At 39.9% G+C, this 22,902-nt stretch overlaps 1 protein-coding gene across 2 annotated transcripts in view; it reads left to right on the top strand.

Annotated features, from left to right (window-relative positions):
• Positions 1 to 820: 820 nt before the first annotated feature.
• The window catches only part of LOC138610979 (dual specificity testis-specific protein kinase 1-like), a 28,600-nt gene continuing 6,518 nt past the window's right edge, over positions 821 to 22,902 (top strand). The window contains exons 1-6 of one of the 2 annotated variants that reach the window (XM_069683874.1): positions 821 to 1,036; positions 2,480 to 2,551; positions 15,325 to 15,548; positions 16,089 to 16,210; positions 18,939 to 18,987; positions 19,566 to 19,715. In XM_069683874.1, the coding sequence (XP_069539975.1) occupies positions 2,521 to 2,551; positions 15,325 to 15,548; positions 16,089 to 16,210; positions 18,939 to 18,987; positions 19,566 to 19,715 (576 nt within the window). In that variant the 5' untranslated portion in view covers positions 821 to 1,036; positions 2,480 to 2,520. The remainder of the gene's footprint in view (positions 1,037 to 2,479; positions 2,552 to 15,324; positions 15,549 to 16,088; positions 16,211 to 18,938; positions 18,988 to 19,565; positions 19,716 to 22,902) is intronic. The other variant, XM_069683875.1, reaches the window with a different exon arrangement.

Below are 22,902 nucleotides of genomic sequence, written 5' to 3'. Positions count from 1 at the left end.
TTGGACGTAAATCAGCATGATAAGAACTAGCTATAATGAGAGATACCATGTTTGATAAAAAATGTATTTGGTGTATATTTTGATTTTGTAGTTTGACTCATGTCCCATCTGTGAACATGGAGGCTTGTTCACAGATGGTTCTCTGCTGACTGCAGCCAGTCAGCAGGGGGCGATAGAGATGTTTTGGCTTCACTTGTAGGGAGCTGGCATATTATCTTTTTATACAGTCCATGTTTTCATCGTAAGTATCATAAACCTCCAGTTTAACAGTCTGAATTGGCCTGTATTGTTCCTCTGTCTATTTCACCATGTAAAGCTCTTCTCCATTCTCCGCAGAGTGCCCATTTGTCTGTTATTTGTGTGCCTGTTGTTCGAGTCTATTCATTTCCCACACTGACTGAGTGGGAGTTTATGCTCTGGGCCAGAACTCAACATTGTTCAAAACACTCCCACCTCCGTGCTGCATCCAGATACTTCTGATCAGCACAAACCGCATTCACAAGAGACTACTCCACGGTATTATGCTGTAATACAGTATTTTTCAAAGACTCAATGCTGTATTATGAGCTGTTCATAACGTGGGGTCTGAAATGATCCAAAACTGGCTATTTGTATGAATAAATTAATATATGAAACATCTGCCACCAGTAAAATCAAAATATGTACATCGGTTTATCTCTGTCCTCCTGACACCACCATAGACTCTGTTCGGCTGCGTGTCTGCTGCTGAGCTCTAGCCGGCCTCCTCTGCTCGTGGGTGGAGTTTCAGCCACCGACGCGCTCGTGAGGCTGGTTCCTAAGACAACTCATAAAACATGCATTTGCATTAGCGAGGCATTTTTCACCATCGCATCCACACAGTGAAACGAGCTGCGGGAACCTGAATGCACCGCCTGGACGCTGTAAGAGACACGGTGAGAGGACAAGTGTTCAAATAAACGGGACACAGACATGAACGGAACTATGATGCATAACACTTCACCGAGAATATAAACCCGAGCTGCCTTTCCACCGACCCCGCTGGGATTGTATCTATGTAAGTAGACTATTTACTTTTCGTTTGTGTCTTCTTTGTACAAATTTAAATCCGACTATCTTAAAACCAAGGAACCATACAACTTGTGTAACGCTGTAGAAAATTGTGACTACAAACATCAGAACAAAAAGTCCGGTAAATATTAGGCCTGTTCCACAGACTGTAAATATACTAACAATCATGCAAAACATGAATTTAAAATTGAATTGCAAGTAAATATATATATATATATATATATATATATATATATATATATATACATACGTATATATTATAATAATAATTAAGGAAAAACTAGCTAGAGTATTGCAAAGTCACTAATTACTTAAGTACGCAGTCCCTATACAAACATAATGATAATGTGTAGCAGTTCCCAACATTATGATCGGGATTACCAAAGGGGTCCCAAAATAACTCAACGGGGTCAGCAGCTATGGCAATGAATAAAAAGCCAGAAAGAGTTCATTCGGAGCGAGAGCAATCCAGATCCCCATGAGCCACAAGGTGGTCTGGATGGCTACGACTGCACTCATTTTCTAAATGAATTGAATTTGTTTGTATTTAACGAACTGCTTCCAAAACTGGTACTATTTCAGTAAACATAACCACTACTGCACTTACACCCTTAATCAATATTTTTTTATACCAACATGGGATCAAAGGATCATAAAGTGTTAGAATAAGCTGTAACTTGCAGCAACAAACCCACAAAGAATTATCACTTAGCTTTTAAGCTCCTGATACATCATAGTGTCGCACAGATATAGCTGCATAGGTTTTCAGATGTTAAAACTTTTATCAGAACATATAAAACAGAGCTTTTTAGCCCCTTTCAGCTCCGTGTTTTGGCTTTATGGCCCACCCTACAATTGTTAATATCGCTAGGCACAACTGTATGCTTACTGGCTCGAGTCAAACAGCAGACAGACAAAGTTTGCAAATAGCTGTCTGTAAAGAGAAATGAAAGCAGAGCTAAAGGGACTGAAATAGTTTATCAGACACACAGAAACATAATTTCAAATGTAGCTGATGCTCTGTCTGCACATCCACAACCACAAACATGTTTAAATGACACAGTGTTAAGCTAACCTGTAGCAGGGTACTGGACACTTTGCCTTGCCTCTCATTATGAGAAGAAAAAAAATGACTCCCAAGCTCCTGAACTATTGTCATATGGGGGTAGAAAATCAGTGAGGTAGAGCGCATGTAGGGATATTTAACTGACCTCTATGCATTTTACACAATTGGTTGTTTATCATTACCCCAACGCTTTGTCAGAGTCCAGTGTCTTTAAAATAAACTTTGATGTCTAAAAGTCATACGTACCACAGTGTTTCTGTTAGTGTTCATTGTTGGTTGCGCGACCGCCCATATGTGTTGTTTCTGTGTAAAGTCCTGTGTCTGTTGCTCATTTTCTGTTGCATGTATGTGGTTCCTCCTCAGCTTCAGCACAAGAGTTCTTGGTTTGTTCCACCACCGACAAGATGCATATGAATAGCTTATTAAATCAATGGAGTAAGTATTCATACTTTAAACTACCTTTCAACTCTTCTCTTCATAGTTTCACACATCATTTTTGATAGTACATGCTAACATTCATGGATTGTTTATTTACCAAGAAGGGTTGATTACTTATATGCCAATGTAGAGTCAAAGTAAAGTTATTTGACACTGAACGGAGAAACCACAACTTCCTCCCTTGTGTTGAGCTGTGATGTGTGGGTGCAGGGCTGCCTTGCTTGATGTCTCACATCCGGTATGTGTTAAATTATTATGTCTCAGGTGTATGATTTTGTCATAGATGAACTGCAGCTTTTAGCAGGTACTGCTCCCCACAGTATTTGTGTTGAGCTCTGCATTGTTCTATAATAGAAAGACCTTTGCTCAGCATCCTGTGTCAGAGGAGTGTCCTGTTACCTGCTCTCCGTGTTAAACACATCATCCGCCTATAGCTTGGTTGCTACATCAAACAAATGGCCTCTTGTTAAATGGCACTTTTTTCATGTGAGTTTACTTTATATTGTCAATTTTCATAATGACACATACAGGTGTTGTTTTTCACCACAGTGATGATGACACCTTTCAGCCAATCAGATAAGACCCAAAATGAATCTTAGAACTTGCATTGTGATTTCAGGCGTTTCTGTTTTTATGTATATTGTGAAATGGTCTACATAGTAAGTAGTCTATGATATCGTCTAGCATTTAGCCTGGCGCAAATGAAGTACATTTAAAGTAAAATGGTATGTAATATCAAACATGTGTAAATGACCTTCTTGAGAAAATGAAAATCAGTGAAAAAGTAAATTATTCTGTGTGCGGCTGTTTAGATTGTAATGGCCGTTGGCTCAAGGTCATCAATTACCAACTCTTTATTTACCTCCTGGCTGCTCTTACATGCCTCTGAAGCTTTGCTACTTGCCTAAAGGGTTATGTTTGCACTGGCTGTGTAGGTTACAGCTGGCTGTTGAAAAAGTTCTTAGCAAGCCATCTGTGTTGTCCACCTCCATCCCTCACCAAGGACAGGCAGATGGAATGGTTGAGGTAGTCAGTGCAGTGGATGATGAGAGATAGAGAGGAAATCCTTCTGAATCCTCTTCACACTTCTTCTTTTGTTTGATTTTTGATTTGATTTGTTATCACAGGGACCAGGTCCTGTATACTTTATTGGTATAGCGTCTCTAATCGGTATGTAATGTTTGTACTGGTTACACAGTGTTTAATTGTTTTTCCTATTAACGTGGTACTGTTTATTGAACCCGATGAGTCCACACTCCTACATTCACAGACTGATTTTTTTTAAACCTAACCCTAACCAAAGGAAAGAATCCATCCCCCCCAAAAATGTTTTGTAAAGCTCTGGTTCATAGCTTTAGCCAACAGCCACGAGCCAGGCTGTAATGGCTTTCATGTGGCTTCTTCAAGGCCTCTTCAAGCTTTCCAAAATAAACACGACTATTATTTAACATAACGAAATGAACTACAGAATGTACTGGGTTAGCTATTGTAGCTAATAGCATATGTAGGCATCTACTATAGAGGCAACTTGCCAAATAACCAAACTACTACCTATTCATTTGCAGTTACAAACATTTAGGCAGCTAGTTAGTTAGCTGCAGTAAATAAGACTTTACTAAGTACTAGAAATGAATGAATTTTAAAACACATGAATGAACACATTTTATCTTGTTAAGGCGTTTCATAAACAGAAAGCATAGTGTGCTTTTAGAGGAAGTTGCATGCTGAAACCATTTTTTGGCGAACCTCTATAATTATGAGGAAACTTTCAGTCGTCATATCATACATGGATATGTTTGTGAGATATTTCACATGGAGCTTTACGTGAACCCAGGATGATAATGTCTGGCTTTAGCTACTACTACCACCACTACAACAGTAGTACTGTATCACCTGTTATTGGATGTAAACTTTGCTGCCTTAGGAATGTTGTTTGTCTTTGGTGAACGTCCACATCTTTCCTGCATGCCATGAGACACACAAACATGACCGGATGGCTGGAATATATCTGTGGTTTGCTGGTGCAAGGCAGAAGAAAGGGACATAGAAACATTGTGCTGTTTACACATTTTGTATGACCTCCAACAGAGTTTCCAACCCACACACACATCCCTACAAGTGACATGTTGTTCTCTGAGTTTTTCTCAGCAGAGAAAAATGTAGAAAGAAGATTCTCACTCTGCCAACGTTTCCACAAAGTCAGGGTGTCACTTATTGTGGGATAAAATCTGCACTGTTTTTTTGGATGCCATGCATAATCAAAGTGGGATACTGGCTAGTATGGTGAGGCACAAATACCAAGATGGCCAGAATGCCTTTGGAAAGAGTCCAGTGACTGAGTTGTTTACAACCCTGAACAGCAACCCCACAGCCCCACCCCACTGCATGTTAACTATACAGGACTTGGTCTCTAGTGTCACATGTAGCATGAAGGGGCCAAGTGGATATACACTTACAATGAAGCATTAAAAGTGTTTGAAAGGTTAAGGTAATAATAAGGTCAAATAACATGTCAAAACAGAATAACAAAGTAGTAAAAGCAATATATGATTACTTTTCCATTGATAAGCAATCAATTTCACTGAAACAGACATTATCGAAGGCTGTAGATGTTTAGCGATCTACATGAATGGTATAAAGAATCTGAAAATTGGACATATACTATGGATGTCACACATGACTTCTCTGTGACTTGATGTCACTTGACTTAATAGCCAGCTGGTCTTAACTATTTAAAGATGTTGTATACAGTAGGTCTAGGGATGTAATACTGTACGTTGGTATGTCCAGTGCTGTTACGGTAGCTCAGCAAAAAGTTATTATATAGTTATTATTCACGTTGTTTCACAATTGAGAAATAAAATATAAAAGTTGCTAAAGATTCAATGATATACACACCTTTATATGTGAGTTGAAATTTTTTTTTCCATATATACACTAAGTACAATGGCCAAAAGTATGGAAAACAAACCACAAAGTAACTATTTCATGAAGACATTCATGGTCCATAGAGGATAAAGCCTACCAACATCAGTCCTTATCTTTTCCCCGAGCACCACCAACAGGTTAACGTTTTCACTTAACGTCCAGTGAAATATCTCAACATCTAACGAGCTGGATTGTCGCAGGAGGTGTTTCTGAGTGATTTTCACGACTTTTCCCTTTCGGCCAATATGAGGATGGCATTTATGGTTTACGTGTTGAGTGTCTCTTCAACTGTTGGACAGGTTGTCATGAAATTTGACATTCATGTTGTTAATAAAAGAATATCGTATATTTTCCTACGCTATCGTTAAGTAATGTGTTATCGATACCGAGGCATCGTAGGGGCTTATACCCATCAATTTTAATCGCGTCTGGATTCCAAAAAGTAAAAGTGAATCTAAATTTAGACACACTAAAGCCTTATTTAGAATGAACTATTTGATTTTTCAACATAGATCTCAATACATCATGGCTGTAGATTCTTGTTCAACCAGGATCTGTGTTGTTTCTCTGGGCATAACCACCCGTGCCAATGCTGCTTAGGGGTTATGTATCCAAGTAATGAAAGTCAATCCAATTGAGCACACACAAAAGCTCTCTTCGGATTATTATTATATTTCAACATTAAATCTCAAATTTGGGTTGACAACAGTTGAGACCCTCCCCTGTTCACCTGAAATATTTAGACTACCTACCCTTTAGCAAAAATAACTAATCTGATTCCTACCAAGTACAGGATGACAGAAAGAACAGAACAGTTTGACTCAAGAGTTGACCATTAAAAAACAAATAGTGTAACCTGAGTGTAGAAGCGGTAAGTGAAGATAGAGATTGAGGTCAGTGGAGCGGAAAGACACTGAAGAAGAAACGTACAATGTATCATTTCCTGAGTGATATCAGATAGTTCTAAGGAACAACCACCCTCCAAGAGCCAGTGTTTGGATGATGCTACACTAAGGTGATGCTAAACTAAAGATGTCCCTTGTTAATTAGATCTGTTCAGTTCAGAGTGCAACATTTGGGGCCAAGTTACAGAAGCAGACCCAGGACCTCTATACCAACACATTGTCACTCCCAACTAGTAGCTATAAGAAGTGATGTCATTTGTCTTACAATGTGACCCAGTATTAATATAGTTTGTCTTTAAGATCCAAGGAAAAGAAAAGCATGTCTAATCATTTGCACTGTTTCCAAACTTGATTTATATACTATAAGTCGTATAAACGTCAACTCCAAGTGCCACACATGAAAACAGAGCTTCACTTGTTTGTTATACTTGTGCACTGGTTATTAAAGCAACAGACTCTCTGGTTGAGTAGCCTGCTCTTTAACCAAACACAGAGAGTCAGTCATGGTGTTAGGTGATTGCATTACCTGTGGCACCGATCTTTTCATTATTTGAATCAAAGATCTGAAGTACAGAATCAGTGCTTTGATCTCCTGCATGTATTAGACTGGAGTTATTTACGATACCACGTCAATATTGCTTTAGTTGTGAAGGGACAGTATAGATATAGGGATTGATTTGCATTAGTTGCTTCCATGGATCCATCCACATGCAGTTGCTTCTGGCTAATAGCATAGAGTGGGTAGCTACTTTTATTTATTTATTTTTATTTAGATTTCACCATTCCAGAACCAAGACAAGGTGTATATACAGCAAACAGCAAACAGAAAGCAAGAACCCAAAAACATCCCCCCCATAATAAGATGACAGTGGACGGACAGACAGATGGACACAGACAGCCAGACAGCATAACACAATTGCTTTGTAGCTAATTCCACTAGATGTTGTTGATGTATAGCTAGATTATAGTTTGATATGTTCACATGGTGAAAGAAAAAAGAGTAATAATAATAATAAACCAAAAAGAGAAAATAAATAAATAAACACCAAAAACAAAAAGCGAACCAATGATAACTCCTATTTATGTATCTATCTATTTACTGCAAAATAAGAACAACAACAAAAAATCTATACATATCAAAATGTTTCAGAAAATCTACAGTTAAGAAGTTAAAATAAAAGAAGCTAATAATTATAAAATAAATAGATAAATATGTGAGGAATTGAAGAGATGGAGCTTTAAGAGATGGTTCCCAGCTGACATGAAATGTAGTTGTTTGGTTGTTATTAAAAGCAGTGATGTGTTCCATTGAGAGATGTTCAGCCAACAAGTCGAGCCATTGTGATGTTGTTAATTTGTGCCTGTATTTCCTTTTTCGCAGTGGTCGAGGTGATAAGTATGGCATTATGGTGTTTGTATAGGTTTAGGTGATTGATGGATGTAAGGTCTTAAGAGGCAGAGGGAAGGTGAATGGAAGGCAGGGTACCAGGATTTGGGAGATGATAGTTATTCTATTAATCCAGAGGTTTTGGGTTGGTGTGCAAAGCCACACTGAGTGGAAGTAATTATCTGTGATGTTTAAATTACATAGTGGTACTTTTAAAGCTGGCCCCCAAATTAGTAACGCAGTATGATTTTTGGGATGACATCAGCATGAAGGTCTAGCAGACCAAATGCCTGAGCTTACGTAATTTCATGTGTTATTGATATGTTGCCTGTTGCATAACCACCATGCTCATGTCACTGCAGTTCAGAAGGACACAGTAATAAAATGAGCCAAAGTACAGAACATGTTCAAAAGTCTTTTAAGGCTCTTAAATGTCAAAACGAATGAGCTTGTTAACTTTAATCTATCAGTTAGAAAATTATAAAAAAAATAAAATGTATAAAATAAATTCTGTAAGTGGCCATTTTACAAAATGTATGATTCTAACTTTGATACTTTAATCAATACTAATCAATATGATTTAATCTACAATTGATAAAATGACCATGCTTAATGTTAAATGTGTTGCTCATAGTGGTGAACCAACAAAGAATTATGATCCAACTCTGCAGTCTAACTCAGCCACAGTGTGTTAGTGTTGTAACCTCTTTTAGCACATGACTCTGATTCCATGCTGTGTTCAGAACAAATGCAAAGCAAATTATCGCCTTGTGTTACTCAAGTCTGATCGCTGCATAATTTGTGTTTATTTGTGTTGGTTGAACAGAACCCGCATATATTTGCTTTACCAGCTTGTCTCTTCTCAGTAGCAGGATCTCTCTAACTAGCTACTGGGGTTCCATTGCAGCTGTGGAACGCCTGTCTGCCTTACTCCAGGGGGGTATACTACAAAGCGAGTTCAACAGACCCAGGGTCTCTTTTCCTGATCTGGCCCCCCTTAACCTGACAAAGGAGATTGCGCTAAACTGTCACACGGCGCTGGTTAGCAACTCGAAAAGTCAACCCAGGTGCATTCACATTAAAGTGGCGTTGCTCGCAGCAAACGACTAAACACGGGCAAGTCTGCCGTCAGCTGATCTGCATATTTTACAAACTCAGAGCAAATTATCATTTTAGAAAGATATGAAGAAGTTGCAGAAGCACATAATCCAGACTAAAATGAGCTCAGCTGCAGCTGCTGAATGCAGGAAGGACAAATATAAAAAACTGTGTAAATGTGCAAATATAATAATATCACTGCTCCATCATTAGAGCATGATGTATTTATTATAACACTCGTGTGTTACATTAGATTCATGTGTTGCACAGATGTATTTTTGTTAGTGGCAGATTTAGACCTTACTCGCTCAGCTGTAGCCTATCAAACGGACCCATGGAGCAAATAGAAAATAAATTGCCTATGAAACCACAATTTAAGGCTGTATGAATTCTTACTTTCATATTTTATGAGTACGAAAGTTCTCCAGGCTTCAGTGCTTTTATCAGTCTCTGTTGTGTTGTGATGTTCGCCAGTAAAGCACAATGAATATCTTTTGTCCTACAGTTTTAAAGTGGAAGTGTGTTACCGCTCTCTCTGCCTCCTCCGTCTCATGATCTGCTCACAGAGCTCCTAAATTAAGAGACCTGATTGGTCAGCAGGTGTTGTGTAGTTCAGGTTAATCTCTTATCTCGGACATAACCGGAGAAGGTTAGGTGTTCAGCATAAGTTACCATGGTGATCTACCCCGGTAAGAAGTGAACCACCTTCGTGGTACTGAAAACTCGGAGTTAACCATGAAGTTACCTTCATAACCACAAATCCTGCTTCGTAGTAAACCCCCCGGGTGGAATCACGTTCACTGAAAGCTAGCTCACAGTGGTATGAAAGCAAAATACACATTGAATTGCAGGTCAGAAAGGCAGCCCAAATGCCATCATGATGCATCTTGGATCTACTGACATACATGTTTTGTATTTATCTTATTCTATTTAAGTCTTCTACTTAATTTTATTCTAGTTCTGTGTTAATTGTTCTGCACCAAAATCCCCAAAACAAATTCCTTGTATGTGTAAACCTACTTGGCAATAAACCTGATTCTGACTCTGATTGTAGCAGTGTCTTGCTTTAAAGCCTCTGTGATGAACTTTAGGTGATTTTGGCGCCCCCTGTGGACAAAGCTGTACCTCTTATCTCTTTGCTGATTTTGTCCTGTTCGTGCTTAAGCGGTGGTCTTTACAGCCTGCCTTCTGTTAACACTCATATGTATCACTCACTTAAAATGTTTCCCTGGAAAATGTAAACAAAGGCAGAGTGCAGTTAATCGCTTCATCTGACACCTACCCCCCCGCCGGCAGTTTCAGGCATTAAAAAAATAACTACATAGAAATAATCAATCTTGTGGCTGATGGTCTGGTTTGCTTCTGTAGGTCATATAGAGTAATCATAATTAATTTCTGTTTCATAAAAAGCGAAAAACTCCTCACAGGAGCTTTAAGGAAAAGAGGGAAAGTGTTCCAACGTATTCTGCAAATTTGTATTAAACCAAGCACTGTATTATTATCGTGCCCTGTAATATGTAAATACCGAGTTTATGTTCTGCAACAGTAAAAAACTCATCATTGCTGCAGCCACTACTGAGTATTTGTGACGCCAGTGTGGAGCCACAGCTATGTGTGGTCTAGCTCTGGCTGTCCATTATTGATCTGATGTCAACCGATCGGACATATCACTCAAGTCTGCCCGCCATCTCTGCCTGCAAAAACCTGCAGACGAAGGCAGAGCTTTTCGGTGGCTGTAGCTTTGAGACAAGCGTCACTTTGCTTTGGGAAACGCATGAAGCAACTCACAGCCACTGTGGCTTGGCACAGGCCACTTTAAGTGCTTGGCTTTGATGCAAGAGCTGAAAATGTCATGACTACAGGGCTGTAGAAGGCGGATTAATGCTCTGCTGTGGTGCAATTTGTCTGTGTTGTCTACATACTTAATAGCTGAGTTGCTATTGCTCAGAGAATGCTCAGCCTGATTCTGAATAGGATCTTAATTCTTCTAGTTCACTTATTTGGCTGTCAGGAACATTTTTCCATTGAGTGCACCTGGAAATTACCTGTGTGTGTGTCTTTGTGCGTGTTCTTGCTCATTCCAGTTTCGACAGCTGATGTGATTGTCATCACGATCATTATCACCTAGCTGGTGTGAAAAAGAGCAGATTAAGACGTGTATGTATGAACTCTTTACTGAGTCACCACCTAAAAGTCACATAACGATGTCCATTTTTCTTTTAGGGAAATGAAACAGCCCTTTGTGGTTAAAGGACTCACAGGCACAAACACAAACATGAGCTCACATCACATCCCAGTCTGATCTTTTGGACATTCCTCAGGTGATGCTTGTGCTTAGAGACAGAGAAATCTCGCTTTGGTGTTAAGGATTTTACTTTTAACTTTCACAAGCAGTTTTATCAACAGTGTGGACGTCAGCGTGGCGATGGCCAGCCCCGATTTCCTGTTGATGGTGTGTTTGGTCAGTGGCAGGTCAAACTCACAGCGGGTTGTGAGATGACCTTCCACTGCTTACAGAAATATTCCCTGCATGTTGCTGTAACCTTCCCATCACATGTTGGAAAAAACACAAACCTTGGGACTTCTGAATCCTGTTGTGGCTCGTGTGCAAGGTCTCTGAGTTAGAGGAAGAGGTAGAGCTGTAAGTATGCGTTACCAGATTCTTATGATGTTACGTCTAAATGTGGATTTTCTTACTTGTGAAGGATCAGGACGAGTGGTTAACCCAAACTGCAGGCTTTGAACTGTTCAGAATGACATAACAGATAGGGTAGCCATGTTTCCACATTTTGTGGTCATTAAGGGACCCACTTGCTGGTGTGGATGGAGCTAACAGCGGATGGGAAAAAGAGAGAAGCAGGAGACGTGGGGAAAAGGAACGTAGAGCAGAGAAATAAAAAATGATGAATAGGAAAAGAGACAAACTGCATAATGTGTCTATATTCAGCTGCAAAACTGAACTAAACGGAGGTGAAAACTTGTGTCAACACTTTGACATTATTCACCTCTTTTCATCCTCTCAGCATGACCAACATCAACTCCAGGTACAGACCTGCTGTAATACAATAATACCGCAGATGTTGATTACAAAATCATTGTTTCTGGTTAAACATCCTCTCAACTCAAAAGAACCTACTGACCTGCTGTAATACATTGCGATTGTTCTGTACTGTAGGACATTTATTTTCCCACTATTGCTTTTAATGGTTGGAGGAAATTCTATTTGTTTTCTGCTTTCAAAGTGGAGTGAACAAAAAAAGAGCTACAGCTTTGAACTACTGTGAGATGAAGGGTTCAGACGTTATAAAATAGACAGTTGAGAGACAGAGAGAGTGACAGCTAAATGATAGGGCTGCACTGTAAGCGTTTCTCTCTGACAGTGTTGGACCTGAGAGTGTAGTGATTGTTTAGTCTGAAGCTAAATGAACAAAAGCAGCATGAATAGCCGGGGTTGATTCCCCGGCTTGATTGACAAAACCCTGCCAATTGTGTCAGCGTGTCAGTGTGTGCTTTCCACCGGCGTCATCGTAAAGGCGAAAGAGGCTGTTGTCATGGAAAAAACAAACTCTGATCTTTACTGTTGTCGCACCAGTCCTCTGTGGCTGGAATTAGGTCAGGACTTCCCCCTTTGTGAGATGTAATGAAACAGTGGTACTGTGGGAATTGTATTCCACATGGCTGTTATAGCCCAGCCAGATTTAACTCCATCTTTAAGTCCCCAAATCTTCATGTATGTAAGCCAGGTGAAGGGATAATAGACTGGAGTTCAGGTAACTCTTTTGGGAGGTCTGCAATGTTTCTTCCATTTTAGAATTATTTATCAGCTCTGCCAAATTATTCCCTGCATGCATTGCTTACAGTTTATCTGTTGGTGCTTCCTAACTTTCTTAATGAAACAGCAGCTGGAAGGACAGAAAGAGGTAGCGTGATACATTTAAGTGAGGCGTTGCTCAAACAGGTGGGGACTGATTCTGAATTGTTTGTGTTTAGATATGTCCCAGATCTGGTTTACTCTTGCTAGTTTCTCCGATGTTGCATTCCCAGCTTTGATACTGTTTAACCATTGTATGGTTTGTTTACTTCAACTTTCTGCAGGCACTTAAAGGTGATGTGCGATTTGAATCCAAAACATTTTTTGTGAAATTCAGAAAATATGTCAATATTATTATTGTCTGTTTTACGTGTGGGCCAAGAACGAAGCCCTGACTCAGTACATGTGAAACAAACAGAGTAGCTTGGAGTGAGCCAGACAACACAATCGCTGCAATATGCAACAAGTAGTATAAGTTTGTGCAGAGATCCAACCTCTCCCTCTTCAATATCCAAACTCAAAACCAGCAGAGCTACACCATGAAAGCAAATAAAACTTGCTTACTCTTATTGCAGCTGACTAACACTCTGGATTCAGCCATGTTGCTGGTCTTTAGTTTATTGTTAAGAGTTCTTTCCCTGGCAAAGTGTGTCTGTTAATTTAGGGGGCGTTGTATCTAAGGAGCACTGAAGGAGGGAGGTGTGTTTTTGTTTGTTTGGCTGTTAAAATTAAATTGCAACTAACGTTCTTCAAATGTTTGGGGGAAAAAAGGAATCTCTGATGACCCTACAAGACGCACATTTCCTTTAGCCTCTTTCTTTCTATGTTCACAAAATGTGTTGTGTATTATCCCTCAGCAGAAATGAGATTATACCTTCTCTTGTGGACAAAAAGCTCACTTGACCACTTCGGAAGGTGCCCGTGTTCAGTGACCAGCCCTGTTATCCATGGGTCCGGCCTCTATTTTAAGCCTCACATTATTCACTGTCTTTGTTTCACTCTTTAAAGTGGAGCCACTCTCCCTCATCCATGCAGCTAATAAGTGGGGGAGTGAAATTAGACCTTTTGTGAGCCTCTCTTTCATCCAGGGTCGCTTTCATACTGTTGAATGCATAAAGTGCCTGTTGTCTTTTGTGTTGGCGTGACCAGTTTAGCAGCCGTGTGCTGTGTCTAAAACACCGCATGGCTGATTTATACAGATATAAATGTGGATACAGAATATATAAAAGCATATGTGCTACAGGTTGTCTTCCTTTTTTACTAGGCTTTTGAACTGCAGGAACTTAAAGTCTAAGTGAGCAATAAGTCGGTCACATTGATGTGTGATGTTTTGGTCCAGTTAGCCTTTGTGCCAGTCTAGTGGTGGCAGCCAAACCTGCACAGTTATTCTACAAGTGGTAAAAAAGTCTCAGAGTTGAAACGTATTTTTATGCTTGATAACGTTTGTAGTTTGGTATGACATACAAAACTGACAAATGTAAGCAGTATTACTTCATTGATTTAATGCAAAGCGTAAAAGAAAGTTTCCACAGTGTTAAAAGATTTAGAAAGAAACCAAGAGTTTCTACGGTTAAACAGTTCTTGTTTGTGCTACACATTAGTCTACATTGATGACATTTTTATTCTTGTGAGACATGCTATATTTCCAGGTCATATTTGTCAGTCAAGAGGAGACTGCTTAAAGCAATAGTAGTAGACAGCTAGGAGGCATTTAGACATTTCCCATTGTTTGCCTTTTCTTTTTGCACAGCAATGTTCAGGCATGCACTGGTGACTGTACATTGTGTTATACTGTAAAATAACCCCATTGTCCCCCATTGTACTTTTTTTCAATAGGAACTTCCAGCTCAAAGGAAATGCTTTGTTGTTGTGCCTGTTTTTGTTTTGGCATATACATTTGGGATTTGAACCAACAATACTGATCAATGTTTCATTTTTCACAGGTGAAAATGTCACAGGTATTCTGTAGTTGAAAAAAAGTGACACTGCCATTATCTACTGATATTTTCAAAGCGTCCATACCTGGGACTTCCACCAGATCAATACAATGGCTGTGCACAAAATGTGTATGGTTCTTTTCATGGCCTGATTGGTGCAGTCTGCCTGATCCGTTTTGTACTTACTTGAACTTATTGGTTAATTTGTACCACCCATGTGTAAACATTTATTTGTCTACATACATTTGAAAATGGGTCATATATTTACTTTGCTCACATTCACTTCTCCTGTTTGAGTGAATAGACATAAGACCTGCTCGTAGTCTGGCGGGGAAGCAGCAAAACCGACTTCACACAGATCAACTACAGGAAATGACTCTCAGTGCAGATTCTCCTGAACTGTCTCTGGCATGTTCACTTAGTAGTCAGAAACAAACGGGACTATGGCAAGAAAGGAGGTTAAATATAAGAACTCAAATGCAAAATAATTGTATCACCACAACTGAGCCTAACAGAGTAAGAACACCAACACTGGCAGCAAGATTTTGCCTCAAATCACACATTTTTCTGCTATGATGATTGTGGTGCACCTTGTTCATCAGAGCTGTAATGGTTCAGAGCAGAGCTCTATTCTGGGACTTCTTTTCCACAGCTGTTTATTTTATTTCTGTCATGAAGATTAATAAATGTCTCTACTTTCTCAGCGGACATCTCCAGGATGTGTGATGTGGATGTGGATGTGGATGTGGATGTGGATGTGGACGTGTCCTCGGAGCCCAGCAGTCCCACCCTGTTCGGTGAGTCTTCAGACAAGTACTATCATGTGGACCGCTGGCAGAAGCTCCGCACCGCCGTCCGCAAACTGGAGTTCTGGGAGAACTTTACGGCTGAGCTAATCGGGAGTGGCTTCTTCTCCAAAGTTTATAAGGTAATCCCCCCCACACACACGCATTGCTGTGTTGCTAGCCTACGTGTGAGCAGCTATCAAAGCCTGCTTTGTTTCAGCTACTAATTGGGACATTCTTGCCATTCCACGATTGGCCCACCAGCTTCGTAGACCATGGGGGCGCGATACTCATCCCCAGCTGAGACCTTATATAACTAATGTAACAGCAGTGCATGAGTGGAGCTTCAGGAGGAGCAGATTTTCATACATCTAGGCTTTGTCCCTGATGAAATGAGCAAGAAAGAGGACACAGCATGGATGGGAGATTGAGGAAGTCAGAGATTTGAAGGGTCCAGATTAAGTGAGATTTGTTCCCTGATTTTGAACTGATGTTGATGAAAACACAACTTTGTATTTGATATCAGAAGTACTTTATTGATTTCACAGAGAAAACTGCTGAACCTGAAAGCCTCTAGAAATGTGTTTTGAAATTGTAAAAATGCATGTCTGATTTCAAAGTTGAGCGCTTTTAATGCTGCTATTCCTTCTTCTACTTTCACTGTCCCTGCTTCCATCCTTAAGGTGATGCACAGCACCAGTCGCAAGGTGATGGTGGTGAAGATCTACAAAAATGACGTGGACCAAGACAGCATCGTACGAGAGATCAGCCTGCTGCAGAAACTCTCCCACCCAAACATCGTCAGGTAAAAGTCCACTCCCTCCCGCTCCTTACTGGAGCCTTTCTGGTTAGTCTAACAGGTAAAATACTAGTTAAGCAAAAGAGTCTGCTTGAGCATTTCCCTCACGATGTATCCAGCCTCCCTCTCCGTCACATCACACTCTCACTCACATCAATTCAACTTTATTCATGTGGCACCTTTCAAATAGAAAATTGTAAAAACAATAGGTTGAAATAAAACAGAGTTAAATGTATTATTATGATTAACAGTAAACCGAAACAAACGCTGGTTTTTGTCAAAGTGACATCATTGTTGTTGCATGATGATGTAATTTGATTGCAGATCAAGTGGTTACTGATGCATACCACAAATATAACTTGGACAAAACTCAGCGTAGACCTGATATTCATTGTGATTGTCTTTAATATGATTTCAAAGCCACATGGATAAATGGAGCAAAAGAATCCAAAACCTCATTTGTAGTGTAAGTAGCTGTGAGGAACTTTCACTTTGTGTCCTTTTTGATTGTCCCTGTGGACAAAGCGGTACGCCTTTTCTCTTTATCTCTTGTGGTCTGCGTGCTGTAAATGTCTTTATTACAATCCGACTGTCACGGTTTTGGGTAAAATTAAAAAGGTAAAGGACCCAGGTGCAGACAATAATAAGGAGTTTAATAAACTGAGGCAAAAAATGCAAAAACAAAATCTTAAATCCAACAAAAGACAAAACAAAAAACCAAATGGTAGAACAAAAAGTCTCACAGTCAAGGTAAAAGAATAATCCAAAGGAAAACCTAGAAACGCACACAACAACAGGGAGCCTCAAGGGAACAGGAAAATCACAAGATAAGAAAAGTCCACGGGTAACACAACAAAGACAATGAACCAGCACAGAGACTAAATAAACTTAGGAGGTGAGGCTAATCAGACACAGGTGAGACAATCAAGGGGCAGGTGAAAACAATCAGGGCAGGGGGCATGATCAAACAAGCGGGAAACACAAAGGCAGGAAGTGGACCAACACGAGAGACAAGGTGACAAAGTAAAACAGGAAATGATCCAACCAATGAGACACAAGTGAAATACTGAACTAAATAAGACAAACTAGAAACTCATGACACCGACCTGATGGCAGTGGTGAGAGGTATTAAAAATAATTATTTAGATACGGTCAATCTTCTGGCTGACAGTCTGGTTTTACTTTGTAGGTCATATTTAAGCTTCAGTATTAATTTCAAAACTCTTTCATAACAGGTTACAAACCTCTTCACAGTAGGCTAAAGTAGTTTGGAAGAAACTCGTATTCTTTTTAAGTTATTGTTCAAAATCTGTATGAATATAAAGTTTCTGAAAATGTCATTAAAGCAACCTTTATTCAATTATTTAGCTGCTAGCTGTAAACCATTATAATTTACTTACTTGTTATCAAACTGCTTTCTTTTACATCTAAAATACATAAAGCAACAACAGCCTTCAGTGGGGCGGTGCTTTTGAACACCTGATGAATACATTCACTCACCTTTTAGCTCTGTTTCGGTCTTCACCCACCACTAAGGGAAATAGCTTACTAGTTGCTAAATGATCTGCCATTTACAGTAGCTAGTTGCTACCTTTGCCTATGCAGTACCAAACATCAGACAGGCAGTGTGCAATAGTTGTATAAGACGTTTTCAGGTGAATTACCTGGAAGGTAGAGTTGTCATGACACTCAGACAATGAGCTGAAAGAGGCTGAGCTAAACGGACGCTCTGTAAAGCTGAGGGCAGTCTCTGAAACTCAGTGACCCCTCTTACATTAAAATAGTAATGTAATCCACTGTTATAATGACAATATTGATGACAATATTGATTCCGCAAAAAACTTCACGTAAAATAATTTTCAAGAACTTTTATGACATGCATGAACATTGTTGCTTAATGTATTTTTGGCAGTTGTAAAGTAATTATCAGCCTCAGTGCTGGGACTGCACTGCATTTTAAAATGACACCTTGGTGCTATTTAACACTGGCCCTGTCATCTGCAGCAGTTACATAAGGTGTGAAGCCAGGCAGACATAATGTTTGCCTAAGCAATCTTATTTCAGCCATTTAGCAAGGTCACAGTTGGTAGGTTATCAGAGTGCAGTTTATCTGCTCAGGTAGATGCTCATACTACAGCAGGTTGTGATGAAAGCAGTGGCCATACTGTTGGTGTCTGGTACACACCAGCATGTTCACACTGTTGAGGCTAAGTGTGTACTTAATGTTTGTTAAAACCATTGTTCCCAGGAGCCAAAGCAGCATTGGAGCTCAATTGTTGTTCATGCGTTTAAAATCTACAACAGAAAAGGGAAAGGTCACTAAATAGCCTTTACATTTGATATTCAAGCTAAATATTTCTAAGCAACTTACTAAAAACTAATTAAACATTTAAATGTGTGTTACTGATTATATCCCCTTGTTGACTTGTTACAATTAAAATACATTAAAGTTTCTTCGGCTAATTGAATCTCTAATGTGTTGAGGGTGGTGGGCCTAACCAAAGTACTGGACACATTGCATTAAGAACCAGATGATGATGCTCAATGAAACTTTGCTACAATTCATCCAGAGCAAAATGTGAAGTACACTTACATTTTTTGTAGCAATCAAAGAGTATTTCTTTGCATATTTTAAGTACCTGACAATTGAATTACATGTAAAGAGGATAACCAGAGTCAGTAGTGATATATAAGGTAGAGGAACAAGTAATAAAAACATTTCCTCTCATTCTAGATATCTGGGAATCTGCGTCAAAGAAGACAAACTCTATCCCATCTTGGAGGTGAGCCCTACACTTGTCTTTTTTTCTTATAGCGCTTTCTGAGTCATCATTGCATTGTATGTTCACAGGTGTATGTTCATAGTGAGCTAGTTGAGTAAGGCTTTTGTTGTGTAACTAGCCCTGGGCTGGATTTTGTATTGTCAGCCTGTTAAATGGTAAATGGACTGTACTTATATAGCGCTTTTCTAGTCTTTGCAACCTGCTTTTACACTACATATCACATTCACCCATTGACACACTGATGGCAGAGGCTGCTACGTAAAGTGCGATCAATCAGTTATCACATTCATACCCGGTGGCTATGCCACCGGGAGCAATTTGGGGTTCAGTGTCTTGCCCAAGGACACTTCGACATGTAGCCTGAGGGAGCTGGGGATCGAACCTCTGACCTTTCGATTGAAGGACGACCAACTCTACCACTGAGCCACAGCCGCCCCACTTCATATTATTGTATGCACTACATGCGTTACTGTTAATTAGAAGGAATGGATTACTACCTACTATGAAGTCTTTTAATTTTCATCTGACACAGTGTATATACATACATATATATATATGTTATATGTTGGCTGTTTCAGTATGTAAATGGTGGCTGTCTGGAGGAGCTTCTAGCCTGGAAGGACGTTCCTCTGTGCTGGAGAGAGAAGGTGGACCTGGCCTGTGATATAAGCAGAGGAATGATCTACCTGCACTACAAGAACATTTACCACAGAGACCTGAACTCCAAGGTAAGGCCCTCAGTATCTATCCTTTCACTTCACTAATGCGCCATCCCTGTATCCCCAGACAATTGATGTACAATGGGTTCATCAGAGCAATTCCCCCTCAAAAATGGCTGCCCACTCATGGGCTCTGTAAAGCATTGTCACATTGTTTCCAGTGTTATTTGATACATAGCTATTGTATAATCCTATTTCTATTACATCTAGCTTGTTGAATCAATGATTTGTCAGTGCAATTTGTCAATGCATCGCTTCTCCAGAAGATGACAATTGACAGTTTTTGAGTGTGTAGTGTTAGATTATCTACCATCACAGCTGATTAGAGTATTCAGAATAGAGCATCTTTTCTTTGTTTCGTTTTCCCCTTTTCCCTGTTGTATAACTTCATTTATTCATAGAGTTTCCAAAGACATTTAATAAGGGGCTACTTATCCACCTCCATCTATATTCCAGATTGTTTAAAAAGCTTCCAAACTAGAGTTATCTAAAATATGTGATTTACTCCCTATTTTATTGTGTTTTTTACAATTAAATTGATTTTGATAATTTAATATAGTAAATTCCTGTTTTTCCCCTTTAAGTTTTCTTATTTGTAAATTGTAACAATCATGCAGATCATCATTTACATAGTCATATGTGGGTACCTATGTATGTCTGTGTGAATCATAGAGTGTATAAATAACAGACGTAGTCTCAGTGACGTCACCCATTTGTTTCTGAAGAAGCGTTTTGAAGCCCGAATTGCACCGCCGCTGGGGGTCGCCATATTGGAAATGCCAGAGCCGGCTAATCCAGAGACGGGCAAAGAGGCAGAGCGCGACCGAGCTACAGCCTATGGCTGAGCTCTATGGGCGGGCCGCATGAATCAGCCAGCTACGGCTATGAAGCTAGGCTATATGCTCCTCAGCGTAGCTAGCGGTTATTAGCCATAGACTGTATAAATAATAAATGAGCTAGTTTGACTTTGCCAGGAGGACATTCTGCCGGTGACTGACTGCAGGTGTTTAGTTATCAGACTAAAGAAGTAGCGGGCGAGCGAGAGAGAACGGCGAGCCGACACTTAACAGGAAACTGAAAAATAACCGATCTTCTCATCACTGCAGTCCGCTGTAATCTCTTAAACTCCTGACTCCTATTTACTGGCGACGATTAAATAAATGTTTGATAAACACTGCACAGGCTATCAAGCAGCTAAAGCGAGCACAGTATGCCTGCTACTTAGTGCTACAAATATTTCAATGCAATAACACTAACATGTAACTTCTTGCACAGCCATTAAGTTCCATAAATCCCACAGAGAGATTATTTGTCCAAACTTTGAATGAAAAAATCCCCAAAAGTCTCCAACAACACAAACAGGTGAAGTTAAGCTCAGTGTCTGTGTGTCTGTGTTGACGTCTAGCAGACAGCCAGCAGGATCCACCTGTCAATCAAGTGATCCGGCCCCTATGGTTTAAGGCTTAATATAATTAAAACTGGTGTGTTATAAAAACATTCACCCCCTGTACAGTTATCGTGAACAATAAAATTAGCCATTTATAACAAAACCGTTTTTTGTACCAGGCTGTAAGCATGTTTATTTCTGCAGTAAAACTGGGCATTTTCCCACCTGCTGTAATGTTATTTCTTGTTTTCTGGAGCCAGCCTCAAGTGGCCACTCGAGGAACTGCAGTTTTTTGCACTTCCGCATTGGCTTCATTTTTCAACACTGGAGGTTGCCGCTTGGTGTGAATGTGTGTGTGCTTGTGTTCACACTCCTTGTAGGTGCTGTCTGGTTGCCAGGCTTCACAGAAGATCAGTCTGTTATGCAAAGAGACAAGACAACATGACAGTTGCTCTATTGTCATGTTAATAGATGGTTGCTAACCAGGCGCTGTTGCTGCACACATAACTTGTTGAAAGTCACTTGCACCCTAGATTTGTGTGTGAATGGGGCCCCCTTCTCCTGCACCAAACCTTCTCACCATGCACGTCACCCTGAGGCGACTCATTTGGCCTTTTATCAGCTCACTTTATTCCCACAGAGGCCATCGTTGATTTATGTCACTGTGGCTACAGAACCTTCAGACCGCTCTCTCTCCATAAGGTTAATCACTGATAAACAGTGATGATTGAATGAGATGCACTGATTGCAAGATTTTGTTGAAGCTGCACTGATCAATAATTTGTACTTTAACATTAGCATCACACACACACAAACACAGCCACATTAAATAACAATCACTAAATACTTTTTCCTTCACTGAAGCTGGCTGGAGATATGAGGGATTTCTAAAGCTGACCTATGCTGTGATCTTGTGTCAGGGTTGTTAGCATTGTTGGCCTTATAAAAGACACTGGTGTCTTCTGGATGCCAGTGATGACAAACCTTTTCATATATTTCACAGTGGTTAGTGAGATAGCTGTCTTGTGTAAAGAAAAGTACTGTGGTAGACAGTGAAAAGTGATTAAAGGTAGTAGCAGAAGCACACCATATGGACAGTAGGGGAATGTATATTTTGAATGTTTTAGCAATATGTTCTGCATGTTGTTACAATATCTGCTGTTTGCATCCACCGCAAATCCACTTAAGTGGCTGAAGCCTTTGATGCTAACATTTAAAGAGGTCCAAAAGGCAAATGACATTCCTTAGCCCCTGAACCAATACTGTCTTTGTGTTTAAGCTCCTGGAAAAGTTGAGGCCCCTTTAATTAGTGCTTACAAGCAGCTTTTTCTCTCTCTTTATTCACTAATGTGCTCCATTTTGTGTTTCTCAAACTGTTGCTTTCCTTGGCAGAGAAGTCCGGGGCTAAATTTAGAGGTCTGGGACTAAAGTCTTTCCCAGGAGAGCCTCGTAATGACAGGCTATACTGGATGGAAAAGGCTTCTGGAGCAATATGAGCCAGATGCTGATATGTCACTTCCACACACACATTCACCACACACACTTACACACAGGCCCTTAGAAGCAGAAATGGAAACCCCCTAGATTTACATACACGCATACACTCATTTCATTTGACACATCCATTAGATGCAGTCCCCAACACACTTTCTATACAAACAGATGCTCATGCATCAGCATCACCCATATAAATTTCACACAAAAACCCTCATACACACACTTTGGGCCGCCCACTACTGTTATGCAACTACATCTCTCCCACAGTCTGCCTCTCATCACACCTCCAGCTTAGCCTGTAAATTCAATGAA

This window comes from Semicossyphus pulcher, unplaced genomic scaffold, assembly GCF_022749685.1.
Source record: "Semicossyphus pulcher isolate SPU_LCO1_2020_fin unplaced genomic scaffold, fSemPul1.0.p SCAF_6, whole genome shotgun sequence".
NCBI lineage: Eukaryota > Metazoa > Chordata > Actinopteri > Labriformes > Labridae > Semicossyphus > Semicossyphus pulcher.
Note: the sequence above shows the minus strand (reverse complement) of the source record. Positions and strands in the feature narration are given on the sequence as shown.